At 40.1% G+C, this 15491-nt stretch overlaps 1 protein-coding gene across 1 annotated transcript in view; it reads right to left on the bottom strand.

Annotated features, from left to right (window-relative positions):
• LOC522784 (solute carrier family 22 member 10) overlaps positions 1-15491 on the bottom strand; it is a 36845-nt gene that overhangs the window by 4613 nt on the left and 16741 nt on the right. The window contains exons 5-6 of the mRNA XM_002699301.6: positions 4348-4471; positions 3743-3858 (exon numbers count right to left, since the gene is read on the bottom strand). Of these exons, the coding sequence (XP_002699347.1) occupies positions 3743-3858; positions 4348-4471 (240 nt within the window). The remainder of the gene's footprint in view (positions 1-3742; positions 3859-4347; positions 4472-15491) is intronic.

Below are 15491 nucleotides of genomic sequence, written 5' to 3'. Positions count from 1 at the left end.
AGTGAAAAGTTGTCGTAAAAATTACATGGCTGTATACGAAAACAACACTTTTTCTGACATTCTTTTGTCTGATTTATTAAACACAAATATGACAGTAAGAGGAAACATAACGTGACTCAGTCTCCAAACAGGATAGTATATAATACTTGACAACAGAAGCATTAATAGTAAAACTTAGAAATTAGGGAAATAATTTCTTTTTGAGGGTTGTCTATATGCTGTGAGTCCTCCCCCTCCTCGCCCAATCCCAATACTGCAAAGAATTTCTATTTTCTCAACTAGTGGTTGAAGCTGGAAAATACTGTCTGTGTCCCCTTGACTTGACAGCATAGTGCCCTGGGGATTAACACAGTTCTAGGAAATTTAAAGTTCATTCCTGATTTTTTAAGGCTAAGAAACAGTGTAAGAATACAGGAAAGCAAACATATACCAACAGTAACATCAGAAATGGAATCAAAGGATCTCACTTCAGATTTTACCCAGAAAACATTTAAAGAAGCCCACTTTAATGATCTACTATACCTATAGAGAGCTAGACTTAGTACAACTAGACTTAGACATTAAAATAGAAGAAACATCACAGATCACAGTATTCCAAAAAAGGTGTCTGATGACTGTCATCTTTACTTTTTCCTTCCACTCTGATTGTCTAGGATTCAGAAACACAAGTCTATGTCCTAGTGAATATGGAAAAGTTGAAAATGCATGTGCTGTGAACTTAGTCACTTAGTCGTGTCAGATTCTGTGCAACCCAATGGACTGTAGCCCACCAGGCTCCTCTGTCCTGGGGATTCTCCAGGCAAGAACACTGGAGAGGGTTGCCATGCCCTCCTCCAGGGGATCTTCCCAACCCAGGTCTCCCACACTGCAGATGGATTCTTTACTGTCTGAGCCACCAGGGAAGCCCCTCAAAAGAAGGAGGCACTAATTTCCATGTAAGTATTATTAGGTGTCTTTTCCTCATCTTCTATCTCCCAATCAGTGCCTCCCCCTCATTCTTCATTATGAAAAAGCATAATAAAGTTAAATGCATAAATGGTCTACTAGGCTATGCCTGGGAAGAGATCAATTATGCAATGCAATAGTCACTTACTTAAGCTTGTCAGTGGGTCTATGTTGTCCTGTATGTTTCTCGTGCATGAGCATTCAGTATTCAAAAATTAAGAATTATATTTAAAATTTCTCCTCTTGACTCTACCAAAGTGAGTACTTATATCCCCTCAAGAGACAATGACCAAGATTTCCTTACAGAAGCCCTTGTGCTAACACACAAATAAAATGTATCCAAATTGGAAACCAATAAAAGTCCACCAACATTGAAGTACATAATGGGGAGGGAGGAGGGAGGGGGGTTCAGGATGGGGAACACGTGTATACCTGTAGCAGATTCATGTTGATGAATGGCAAAACCAATACAATAGTGTAAAGTAATTAACCTCCAATCAAAATAAATAAATTTATATTAAAAAATAATAAAAAGGTATAATTTGAAAAAAAAAAAAAAGAAATTGTAGTGTATTCATCTAATGAAAACTGAAGCACTAGGGAGGAAAACCACCTAATGTTATGCGCAGCAGAATGGGTGAATCTTCAGGAACGAGCATGAGAAAAGGGGGCCTGTCACAGAATCCTCTTATCATTTACATTAGGTGAAGGTCAGGATCAGGCAAGACTCTTCTGCAGTGTAAGAGATGAGAGCAGCTGGACAGGCGAGGGCAGTGAGGAGAGAACAAGAATTAGGCAGTGGTGGAGGTATTATTATTTATTATTATTATTTATTATTGTACAGGATATGTGAGGGGAATCCTGGGGTATCAGGATTTTCCTGCTTTGATCTGGAGGTTGCTACATTTTTACATGTTGAAATATTCATTAATCTGTATATATTCATAATATCTTCATGTATCAATTGGCAAAAATTGCTTCCATTAAAATTTAAAGAAAAAATAAACCCCCAAATCCACACTGTGACAGAAATTCTCAACATAAACCTTCACTGAAGAGACTGACACAGTGATATAATCAACTCTACTTCATATACTAATTTCTGTGGCAGTATTATTTGGTGTGTTTCCCTCATCTTTTATCTTCAAATCAGTGCCTCCCTCTCACAACACTGTTGTAATTAATGAAATAGTTTCATGTCCACTCTTTTATTTTTATTTTATTTTATTTATTTATTTTTTAATTATTATTTTTTTTACTTTACAATATTGTATTGGTTTTGCCATACATCAACATGCATCCGCCATGGGTGTACACGTGTTCCCCATCCTGAACCCCCCTCCCACCTCCCTCCCCATACCATCCCTCCGGGTCATCCCAGTGCACCAGCCCCAAGCTTCCTGTACCCTGCATCGAACCTGGACTGGCGATTCGTTTCTTATATGATATTATACATGTTTTAATGCCATTATTCCAAATCATCCCCCCCCACACACAGAGTCCAAAAGACTGTTCTATACATCTTTGTCTCTTTTGCTGTCTCGCATACAGGGTTGTCGTTACCATTTTTCTAAATTCCATATATATGTGTTAGTATACTGTATTGGTGTTTTTCTTTCTGTCTTGCTTCACTCTGTATAATAGGTTCCAGTTTCATCCACCTCATTAGAACTATTCAAATGTATTCTTTTTAATGTCTGAGTAATACTCCATTGTGTATATGTACCACAGCTTTCTTATCCATTCATCTGCTGATGGACATCTAGGTTGCTTCCATGTCCTGGCTATTATAAACAGTGCTGCAATAAACATTGGGATACACGTGTCTCTTTCAATTCTGGTTTCCTCAGTGTGTATGCCCAGCAGTGGGATTGCTGGGTCGTATGGCAGTTCTATTTCCAGTTTTTTTTTAAGGAGTCTCCACACTGTTGTCCATAGTGGCTATACTAGTTTGCATTCCCACCAAGAGTGTAAGAGGGTTCCCTTTTCTCCACATCCTCTCCAGCATTTATTGCTTGTAGACTTCTGGATCGCAGCCATTCTGACTGGCGTGAAATGGTACCTCATTGTGGTTTTGATTTGCATTTCTCTGATAATGAGTGATGTTGAGCATCTTTTCATGTGTTTGTTAGCCATCTGTATGTCTTTTTTGAGAAATGTCTATTTAGTTCTTTGGCCCATTTTTTGATTGGGTCGTTTATTTTTCTGGAATTGAGCTGCAGGAGTTGCTTGTATATTTTTGAGATTAGTTGTTTGTCAGTTGCTTCATTTGCTATTATTTTCTCCCATTCTGAAGGCTGTCTTTTAACCTTGCTTATAGTTTCTGTTTTCTCCAGTAGTCCTGTATGGATGTGAGAGATGGATCATAAAGAAGACTGAGTGCCAAAGAATTGACGCTTTCAAACTGTGGTGCTGGAGAAGACTTTTGAGAGTTCCTTGTACAGCAAGGAGATCAAATCAGTCTATAATAAAGGAAATCAGTCCCAAATATTCATTGGAAGGATTACTGCTGAAGCTGAAGCTGAAGCTCCAATATTTTGGCCAGCTGATGTGAAGAGCCAGCTTGTTTGAAAAGACTCCAATGTTGGAAAAGATTGAAAGCAAAAGGACAAGGGGCTTCAGAGGATGAGATGGTTAGATAACATCACCAACTCAGTGAACATGAGTTTAAGCAAACTCCAGGAGATAGTGGAGGACAGAAGAACCTGGCATGCTATAGTCCCTGGGGTCACAAAGAGTTGGACATGACTTAGCAACTGAACAACAGCAACAACTACATGCATTCTGTAAAGCCCACCTCAAAAAGGAGAGAAGACAGATGCTTTTACGCAGATTGGGTGTGTGGAACAAGTCAAACACAGTAGGTTTGGTCTGTGCTGCCTCCAGCTCCTCCTGCATGGTCGCTTTCAATCCCTTCAACAACAACAAACACATATCACTTGCTGACACAGTGCCAGGTATTGTGATGAACACTGGCACCCAATAGGATAGGAGAGATACCTTCCCTTTCTTTGTAGTACAACAGATTACACATGCAATCACATGTGTGAACATGATATGAAGGAGGATATAGGGAGTTAAGGGAGACTCCAGGAAATTACACAGCAACAATGATTTTTTTTTTTTTTTAATGAGGCCATGGCGGAGGGAAGTGGGCAGGGCATCCATGAGAGCACATAGGCTGCAGGTTCAAATCAGCAGATGAACTAAAGGAAGAAGTCCTTGTATAGTGTTCAAAGCTCCTTTTATAAGAAATGGGCATGAAAGACCAGGAAACTGAGCTTGCATTCTCAACTAGATGGCCTTGTTAGAAAAGCAGTTTGTCTCTCTCAATAAGGAGGAGGCAGGTACTAGTTCATGACTTCCCTCCAACCCAATAACCACCTTCCCTTTCCGGCTTACCTCCATACTCAAGATTTCTTCAGCATTCTTTATTCCATTTCTGTGTGCAACTTTTTTAAGTTCCTTTAAGCCCTCATCTGGTTTATTGGTGACAATCAGCCACCGTGAAGATTCCACCTGCCACCTGATGAAAGAAGAGCAGACGGGTATAGTCAACCCTTCTTTGCTTATTTGCTATTTGATTATTGACAACATGTTTTATGTCTTCCACCTACTATCCACTACATCAACTAGACATTCATGTTGTGCTAGACTAATTCTAGGAAAATATGAGAGTGATAACTCCATACTGGGATGACAGACTTGGAGACAAATTGCCTTTATGCTTATTCAGCAGGAGTTTTTCCCAGAAGTTTATGAAGGTTAAACTGGAGAGTGCCTCACATACATAATTCCCTCTCGAAGCTTGATATGAAATCTAGCAATTTTGTGCACATAATATATATTCTTTTCAAAAAGTGCCCCAGGCTTCCCTGGTATCTCAGTGGTAAACAATCCACCTGCCAACGCAGGAGACCTAGGTTTAATCCCTGTTCTGGGAAGATCCTATATGCCGGGGAGCAACTAAGCCCATGCACCAAAACTGTTGAGCCTGTGCTCTAGACCCCAGAAACCACAGCTATTAAGCCCATGCGCCACAATACTGAAGTCTGTGTGCTTCAGGTCTCCTGCTCCACAACAAGAGAAACCACCCCAGTGAGAACCCATGCCCTACAATGAAGAGTAGCCACTGCTGGCTGAAACTAGAGAAAAGCCCATGTAGCAACGAAGACCCAGCATAGCAAAAATAAACAAATGAATAAAAACTTAAAAAAAAAAAAAGAAGCCCCAGTTATGTATGGTTCAGTTCAGTTCAGTCGCTCAGTCGTGTCCGACTCTTTGAGACCCTGTGAATCACAACACGCCAGGCCTCCCTGTCCATCACCAACTCCCAGAGTTCACCCAGACTGACGTCCATCGAGTCAGTGATGCCATCCAGCCATCTCATCCTCTGTTGTCCCCTTCTTCTCCTGCCCCCAATCCCTCCCAGCATCAGAGTCTTTTCCAATGAGTCAACTCTTCGAATCAGGTGGCAAAAGTACTGGACTTTCAGCCTTAGCATCATTCCTTCCAAAGAAATCCCAGGGCTGATCTCCTTCAGAATGGGCTGATTGGATCTCCTTGCAGTCCAAGAATCTATTCTTCGGCACTTAGCCTTCTTCACAGTCCAACTCTCACATCCATACATGACCACTGGAAAAACCATAGCCTTGACTAGATGGACCTTTGTTGGCAAAGTAATGTCTCTGCTTTTCAATATGCTATCTAGGTTGGTCATAACTTTCCTTCCAAGGAGTAAGCGTCTTTTAATTTCATGGCTGCAGTCACCATCTGCAGTGATTTTGGAGCCCCAAAAAATAAAGTCTGAAACTGTTTCCCCATCTATTTCCCATGAGGTGATGGGACCGGATGCCATGATCTTCGTTTTCTGAATGTTGAGCTTTAAGCCAACTTTTTCACTCTCCACTTTCACTTTCATCAAGAGGCTTTTTAGTTCCTCTTCACTTTCTGCCATAAGGGTGGTGTCATCTGCATATCTGAGGTTATTGATATTTCTCCCGGCAATCTTGATTCCAGCTTGTGCTTCTTCCAGTCCAGCATTTCTCATGATGTACTCTGCATATAAGTTAAATAAGCAGGGTGACAATATACAGCCTTGATGTACTCCTTTTCCTATTTGGAACCAGTCTGTTGTCCCATGTCCAGTTCTAACTGTTGCTTCCTGACCTGCATACAAATTTCTCAAGAGGCAGATCAGGTGGTCTGGTAGAGGTCAACAAATATTTTAAACACATGTACACCCATGGCTGATTCATGTGAATGTATGGCAAAAACCATGACAATATTATAAAGTAATTAGCCTCCAATTAAAATAAATAAATAAAATAACTAACCCCCCCAAAAAAATAAATAAATACTCCTGCCACTACCAACAATGTTGATATCTAACTACACATGTGAGTCACATATTACATGTGCCTCAATTTTCTCATCAGTAAAATGGGAACAAGAGGCCTAGCTTCCTTTTATGGTTTTTAAGAGGATAGAATGACTGAGCATGTGATTCGGACATGGATTACACTGTTCCCTCTCTCTGAACTCATCTCACTGTTAAATATATAGTCATCTTTCTGTGGTCTATTAAATCTGATTCTTCCTAGAATGGTTTTAATTGTAGGAATGAATTTATTTATTTAAAAACTGTTTGTTGGGGCTTTCCAAGATGGTAGGGAAGTGGGTGGACATGGAGTGCATCTCTGTCCAAGGATGCATCAGGAATACCTCTGCAGATGCAAAAGTTCTCACAGAACACTGGCTGAACACTACTAGCAGGAGAACTCAATCACCAGAAAGGACCATATGGAGCCACACTTAACTGGCTAAGATGAAAGAAAGAAGGGAGAAGAAGGACGAGAGCAAGTAGGACCAGACCTACACCACAGGGTGGGGTAGCTGAAGGAAAGGAGAGATTCCCACATCCAGGGAAATCAATTGAGACAGAAGGGAAGAATTTGGGGCTGTCAGTTATGAACCAGCTGGTCTGTGACAGTCTGGATAGAGTTAGAACCATATGGACAATCTGTGCCACAGTCCTACATACCCTAGACTGGAAGCCACATCCACGGGTATGCAGGGGGTCTGGGAGCTGGAGCCTGGGGATTGGAGAGCAAACCCAGGCGAGGACTGCCGTTGGCTGGGGGGAGACGTCTTAAGGGAATAGGAGGAGAAAATCCACAACAGGGAATGCCTTTGGAGGAAAATTGGACTGCCGTGGAAGCAGGGCACTACTGCTGAGTCACATGCAGGGAGTAGAGTCACCACTGTAGCTTCTCTCTCCCCACACACCAGCCTGGGCTACCTAGCAATAGAGAAGAACCAGCCATGGCTGCCCCTTGCCTGCCTGCCTCTGGAGGTTAGGAAAAGCAATCAATAGAGCCTTATCTCTTGCATCCATGGCCACTGGCTTCCCTGTACGCTGGGCACCACCAGCCTTCCTCAACTCAAGCAGCTATGCTACCTCCATGCCTGGTCCCCACTGCAGCAGACCCAAGTCCTCCAGGGCAGCCTTAGGAGCAGACTCCTGTGAGTGGCCCACATGCGGAGTTGGTGATAAAACCACAAGTGAACAACAGGGGCCTGGCAATTAAGTAAGAGGATCAAAAACCTTTTCATCAGCTGTTCAAGCTGCAGATTAAATACTCAACATCAACTAAAGACTCTGCATCTATGGAATATATGAGAGTATAATGAGTGCTCCCACAAAAGAAAATGCTCTAGCTCTGGCAGCTGTGGATATTGATGGCAAGCACACATGGGAGAAAAGCCAAATTAGAGTCTCAGCTGTCCTCACAGGGTCCACAGCAGGTCTAGAGATTAGCCCTCCCCAGCATTTGTGGGTCTCTTGGGAAAGCAGTGGAGGGAAATGATTCAAGGTGGGGCAAAGGACACCAATGGCTGAGATCCTAGGAAAACTTTTATTATTGTTTTTGTGTTTTGATTTGTGCCATTATCACTGGGTTGGGAAGATCCCCTGGAGAAGGAAATGGCAACCCACTCCAGTATTCTTGCCTGGAAAATCCCATGGACAGAGGAGCCTGGTAGGCTACAGTCCATGGGGTCACAAAGAGTTGGACACGACTGAGTGATTTCACTTTCACTTTGGCTATTTTTGAAATTTCTTTATTCTCTGCTGTTGTGATTGCTGTTTTTTTTTTAATTTAAATTTATTGATTTTAATTGGAGGCTAATTATTTTATAATATCGTATTGGTTTTGTCATACATCAACATGAATCCTATTATTATTATTATTTCTATTTAGTTTTGCTGGATTCTTTTTTAACCATACTTTTAATTTTTTAAATCTATCTCTACTTTTACTTTGGTTTTCTGTTTTGTTTTTGGGGGGAGGGGTTGGTTCCTTTTTGTTTTGTGGGGATTTCTTTTATTAAAAAAATATATATATATATATCTTTTATATACTTCTGTATTAACTTTGCTTTTCTGTTGTTCTTTTTTTTTTTATCATTTTTCCATTTGTTTTGTTTTCTTTGCTTTATTCCTCAGTTGGCACTCTGCTTTGGTTTTATTTTCTGTTTTGTATTTTTGTTAGTTTTGTTTTTAGTTGGTTGATTTCATTTTGGGTTTCCTTTGCTTGTCTGGTTGCTGTCTTTTACTTTGCTCTCTTGGTTTTGTTTTGGTTTCTTGTGTGTGTGTGTGTGTGTGTGTGTGTATGTGTGTGTGTGTGTGTGCGCACACACATGCATACACATGCTTATATTTCCTTTGCTCTTCTGTTTTTTTAGATTTTGCTTTAACATTTGTCTGGGTTTCTTTTTTATCCCTTTTATTACCATGATGAATGGCTTGTGGGGTATTGATTCCCTGACTGGAAGTTTGGCCTGAGCCTCTAGGGTGGAAGCACTGAGTCCAGGATACTGAACAGAGGATTCCTGGCCCCAGGGACTATTAATAAGTGAGCGCTCCCATAAAGGCCTCCATCCAAATCCAAGACCTAGTTCCACCCAACTGCCTGTAGCACCTAGCACTGCATACCTCATGCCAAACAATAAGCAAGATAGGAACACAAACCAAATCATCAGCAGACAAGCTACCTAAAGTCATACTAAGCCCACAGACACCCCAAAACACATCACTTTACACAACCCTCCCATCAGAGTGAAAAGATTCAGCTCCACCCATCAGAATGCAGACACTTGCCCTCTCTACACAAGCCACTAGACCAGCCTCACCCACTTGGGGGAAAGACCAAAAGCAAAAATTATAACCCTGCAGCTTGGGGAAAGGAAAACTTAAACACATAAAGTTAGACAAAATAAAAAAGACAGAGAAATATTGTGCAGATGAAGGAGAAGGTAAAAACCCACAAGACCAAATAAATAAACAGAAAATAGAAAATTTACAAGAAAAAGAATTCAGAGTAAGCCTAAGGATACTGGAGTGGGTAGCCTGTCCCTTCTCCAGGGGAACTTCCCAACCCAGGAATTGAACCAGGGTCTCCTGCATTGCAGGCAGATTCTTTACCAGCTAAGCTACCAGGGAAGCCCAATGATAGTAAAGATGATACAAAATCTCAGAAATGGAATGGAGCAAATGCAAGAAACACTTAGTAAGAACCTAGAAGAAATAAAGAATAATAATATAAAAAATGATGAACAACACAAAAACTGAATTTAAAATACTCTAGAAGGAATCAACAGCAGAATAACTGAATCAGAAGAATGAATAAATGAGATGGAAGATAGATTGCTGGAAATAACTGAAGCACACTAGAATAAAAAAGAGAGCTAAAATAATTGAGGACAGTCTCAGACACCTCTGAGACAATATTAAATGCACACATTCAAATTATAGGGATCCCAGGGGAGAAAAGAGAGCGCATGCGAGAGAGAGAAAGGGGTAAGAAAATATTTGAAGAGATTATAGTTGAAAACTACTCTAACAGGAGAAAGGAAATAGCCAATCAAGTCCAAGAAGCACAGAGAGTTTGATACAGCATACACTCAGTGGAGAAACATGACAGACACATATTAATCAAATTTTTTTAAAAATTAAACACAAAGAAAAATATTAAAAGCAGCAAGGGTAAAGCAACAAATACTATACAAAGGAATCCCCATAAGTTTAAATCTGATCTTTCTGCAGAAACTCTGCAGGCCAGAAGATAGTGGCAGAATATAATTAAAGTAATGAAAGGAAGAAAACTACAACCAAAAATACTCTACCCAGCAAAGATCTCATTCAAATTCAATGGAGAAATAAAAAATTTTACAGACAAGCGAAGGTTAAGAGAATTCAGCAACATCAAACCAGCTTTACAACATATGATAAAGGAAATCCTCTAGGCAGGAAATATAAGAGAAGGAAAAGACCTACAAAAACATACCCAAAACAATTAAGAAAATGGTAATAAGAACATAAATATTAATAATTACCTTAAATGTACATAGATTAAAAGCTCCAACCAAAAAATACAGATTGACTGAATGAATAAAAAAATAAGACCCATATATAAGCTGTCTACAAGAGACCCACTTTAGACCTAGGGACATGTATAGACTGAAAGTAAGGGGATCAAAATAGACTTTAGAATAAGAACTGTTATACGAGGCAAGGAAGGACAGTACGTAATGACCAAGGGATAAATCCAAGAAGATACAAGAATTGTGAATATTTATGCATCCTACGAAGGAGCACCTCAATATATAAAGTAAATGCTAACAGCCATAAAAGGGGAAATCAACAGTAACACAATAACAGTGGGGATTTTGACACCCTGCTTACACCAATGAACAAATTATACAGAAAGAAAATTTATAAGGAAATGCAAGCCTTAGGTGACACATGAGAACAGATGGACTTAATTGATATTTACATGACATTCCATCCCAAATCAGCAGAATACACTTTCTTCTCAACTGCACATGACTCTCCAGGATAGATCAGATCTTGGGTCACAAATCAAACCTCCATAAACTTAAGAATATTAAAATCATATTGAGCACCTTTTCTGACCGCAATGCTGAGATTAGATATCAATTACAGGGAAAAACTGTAAAAAACACAAACACACGGAGACTAAGCAATACACTTCTAACCAATGAAAAGATCACTAAAGGAACCAAAGAGAAAATAAAAAATACCTAGAAACAAATGACAACAAAAACACACTGACCCAAAACCAATTGGGTGGTTTTGTTCAGTTGCTCAGTCATGTCTGACTCTCTGCGACCCCATGGACTGTAGCTTGCCAGGCTTCCCTGTCCTTCACTGTCTCCCGGATCTTGCTCAAACTCATGTCCATTGAGTCAGTGATGCCATCCAACCATCTCATCCTCTGTCCTCTGCTTTCAATCTTTCCCAGCATCAGGGCCTTTTCTAATGAGTCAGCCCTTTGCATCAAGTTGCCAAAGTATTAGAGCTTCAGCTTCAGCATCAGTCCTTCAATGAATATTCAGGACTGATTTCCTTTAGGATTGACTGACTTGATCTCCTTGCAGTCCAAGGGACCCTCAAGAGTCTTCTCCAGCACCACAATGTAAAGGCATCAATTCCTTGGTGCTCAGCCTTTTATGGTCCAACTCTCACACCCATAAGTTACTGCTGGAAAAACCATAGCTTTGACTAGATGGACCTTTGTTGGCAAAGTGCTGTCTCTGCTTTTTAATACACTCTCCATCACCTGTCCATCACCATCTCCCGGAGTTCACTCAAACTCACATCCATTGAGTCGGTGATGCCGTCCAGCCACCTCATCCTCTGTCGTCCCCTTTTCCTCCTGCCCCCAATCCCTCCAAGCATCAGAGTCTTTTCCAGTGAGTCAACTCTTCGCATGAGGTGGCCAAAGTATTGGAGCTTCAGCTTTAGCATCATTCCTTCCAAAGAACACCCAGGACTGATCTCCTTCAGAATGGACTGGTGGGATCTCCTTGCAGTCCAAGGCACTCTCAAGAGTCTTCTCCAACACCACACTTCAAAAGCATCAATCCTTCGGCACTCAGCTTCCTTGACAGTCCAACTCTCACATCCATACATGACCACTGGAAAAACCATAGCCTTGACTAGATGGACCTTTATTGGCAAAGTAATGTCTCTGCTTTTCAATATGCTGTCTAGGTTGGTCATAACTTTTCTTCCAAGGAGTAAGCATCTTTTAATTTCATGTCTGCAGTCACCATCTGCAGTGATTTTGGAGCCCCCAAAAATGAAGTCTGACACTGTTTCCACTGTTTCCCCATCTATTTCCCATGAAGTTATGGGACCGCATGCCATGATCTTAGTTTTCTGAATGTTGAGCTTTAAGCCAACTTTTTCACTCGTCTCTGTCTAGTAATTCTCAAATTATAGTAAGCAGACATTTCATAAGGCAAGCTTGTTAAAAACGCAGATTTCTAGGCTCATCACTCTTAATCTAACTTGTCAGCTATAGTGTAGGCCCTAAGAATGTTGAGTTTTAAACCAGCTTTTATCTCTCCTCTTTCAAGAGGTTCTTTAGTACCTCTTCACTTTCTGCCATTAGAGTGGTGTCTTCTGAATATCTGAGGTACTTGATATTTCTCCTGGCAATCTTGATTCTAGCTTGAGCTTCATCCAACCCAGCACTTTGGATGATGTCCTCTGCATAGAAGTAAAATAAGCAGGGTGACAATACATAGTCTTGATGTACTTCACAATTTGGAACCAGTCTGGTCTGGTTCTAACTGTTGCTTCTTGACCTGCAAACAGGTTTCTCAGGTGGTAGATAAGGTGGTCTGGTATTCCCATTTCTTTAAGTATTTTCCACAGTACATTATGATCCACACAAAGGGTTTAGCCTTTGAAGTCAATGAAGCGGAAGTAGACGCTTTTCTGGAATTATATTGCTTTTTCTATGATCCAATGGATGTTGGCAATTTAATCTCTGGTTCCTCTGCCTTTTCTAAATCCAACTTGGACATCTGGAAGTTCTTGGTTCACGTACTGCTGCAGCCTAACTTGGAGAATTTTGAGCATTACTTTGCTACCATGTGAGATGAGTGTAATTGTGCAGTAGTTTGAACATTCTTTAGCATTGCCTTTCTTTGGGATTGGAATGAAAACTGACCTTTTCCAGTCCTGTGGCCACTGCAGAGTTTTCAAAATTTGCTGGCATGCTGAGTGCAGCACTTTCACAGCATCATCTTTTAGGATTTGAAACAGCTCAACTGGAATTCCATCACCTCCACTAACTTTGTTTATAGTCATGTGTTGTAAGGCCTGCTTGACTTTGGACTCCAGGATGTCTGGCTGGAGAGACACTCATTCCAGGATGTGAGCAATCACATCATGGTTATCTGGGTCAATAAGATCTTTTTTGTACAGTTCTTCTATGTATTCTTGTCATCTCTTTTTAATATCTTCTTCTTTTTTTAGGTCCATACTCTTTCTGTCCTTTTCTGTGCTCATCTTTGCATGAAATGGTCCCCTGATGTCTCTAATTTTCTTGAAGTGTCTCTAGTTTTTCCCATTCTATTATTTTCCTCTATTTCTTTGCACTGATCATTTAGAAAGGCTTTCTTACCTCTCCTTGCTATTCTTTGGTACTCTGCATTCAGATGGATATATCTTTCCTTTTCTCCTTTGCTTTTGCATCTCTTCTTTTCTCAGCTATTTGTAAGGCCTCCTCAGATAACCATTTTGCACTATTGCATTTCTTTTTCTTGGGGATGGTTTTGATCGGTGCCTCCCTACAATGTTACAAACCTCTGTCCATAGATCTTCTGGAACTCTGTCTATCAGATCTAATCCCTGTAATCTATTTGTCACTTCCACTGTATAATTGTAAGCGATTTGATTTAGGTCATACCTAAATGGCCTAGGAGTTTTCCCTACTTTCTTCTATTTAAATCTGAATTTTGCAATAAGGAGTTCATGATCTGAGCCACAGTCAGCTCCCAGTCTTGTTTTTGCTGACGTTATAGAGCTTCTCCATCTTTGCCTACAAAGAATATAATCAATCTGATTTTGGTATTAACCATTGTGATGTCCATGTGTAGAGTCATCTCTTGTGTTGTTGGAAGAGGGTGTTTGCTGTGACCAGTTCATTCTCTTGGCCAAACTCTGTTAGCCTTTGCTCTGCTTCATTATGTACTCCAAGGCCAAACTTGCATGTTATTCCAGGTATATCTTGACTTCCTATTTTTGCATTCTAGTCCCATATGATGAAAAGGGCATCTTTTTTGGTATTAGTTCTAGAAGGTCTTGTAGATCTTCATAGAATTATTCAGTCTCAACTTCTTCAGCCTTAGTGGTTGAGACATAGACTTGGATTACTGTGATATTAAACGGTTTGCCTTGGAAATGAACAGAGATCATTCTGTCATTTTTGAAATTGCACCCAAGTACTGCATTTTGGACTCTTGTTGACTATGAGGGTTACTCCATTTTTTCTAAGAGATTCTTGCCCTCATTCTGGTCCATTTTGGTTCACTGATTCCTATAATTTTGATGTTCACCCTTGCCATCTCTTGTTTGACCACTTCCAATTTACCTTGATTCATGGACCTAACATTCCAGGTTCCTATGCAATATTGTACTTTATAGCATTGGACTTTACTTTCACCACCAGACACATCCACAGCTAGGCGTTGTTTCCACTTTGGCTCAATCTCTTCATTCTTTCTGGAGCTATTTCTCCACTCTTCTCCAGCAGCATATTGTTCACCTACTGAGTTGTGGAGTTCAACTTTCAATGTCATATCTTTTTGCCTTTTCATACTGTTCATGGGGTTCTCAAGGCAAGAATGCTGAAGTACTTTGCCATTCCCTTCTCAGTGGACCACATTTTGTCAGAACTCTCCACCATGACTTGCCCATCTTACGTGACCCTACGTGGCATGACTCATAGTTTCATTGAGTTAGACAAGGCTGTGATCCATGTGATCAGTTTTGGTTAGTTTTCTGACACTGTGGTTTTCATTCTGTCTGCGCTCTGATGGATGAGGATAAGAGGCTTGTGGAAGCTTCCTGATGGGAGGGACTGACTGTGGGGAAATCTGGGTCTTGCATTCAAAACCAATAGAATGCAGCAAAAGCAGTTGTGAGAGTAAAGTTTATAGCAGTACAATTCTACTTCAAGAAACAAGAAAAATCTCAAATAAAGAACCTAAACTTACACCTAAAGCAATTAGAAAAAGAAGAATAAAAGGGGGCCAAAGTTAGTAGAAGGAAAGAAATCATAAAAATCAGAGCATAAATAAATGAAGAAAATAATAGTGATGATCAATAAAACTAAAAGCTGCATTAGTATACTGTATTGGTGTTTTTCTTTCTGGTTCACTTCACTCTGTATAATAGGCTCGTTTCATGTTGATGTATGGCAAAACCAATACAATATTGTACAGTAATTAACCTCCAATTAAAATAAATAAATTTATATTTTTTTAAAAAAGCTGCTTTTTGAGAAAAATGGATAAACCATTATCCAGACTCATCAAGAAAACAGGAAGAAGACTAAAATCAATAAAACTAGAAATGAAAAAGGAGAAGTTACAAGAGATACCACAAATATACAAAGGATCAAAAGAGACTACTATGAGCAACTATATGCCAATAAAACGGACAATGT

The sequence above is a fragment of the Bos taurus genome, chromosome 29 (genome assembly GCF_002263795.3).
Source record: "Bos taurus isolate L1 Dominette 01449 registration number 42190680 breed Hereford chromosome 29, ARS-UCD2.0, whole genome shotgun sequence".
In the NCBI taxonomy this organism is placed as follows: domain Eukaryota; kingdom Metazoa; phylum Chordata; class Mammalia; order Artiodactyla; family Bovidae; genus Bos; species Bos taurus.
The sequence above is the reverse complement of the archived record's forward strand: the minus strand, read 5'-3'. Positions and strand labels throughout refer to the sequence as shown.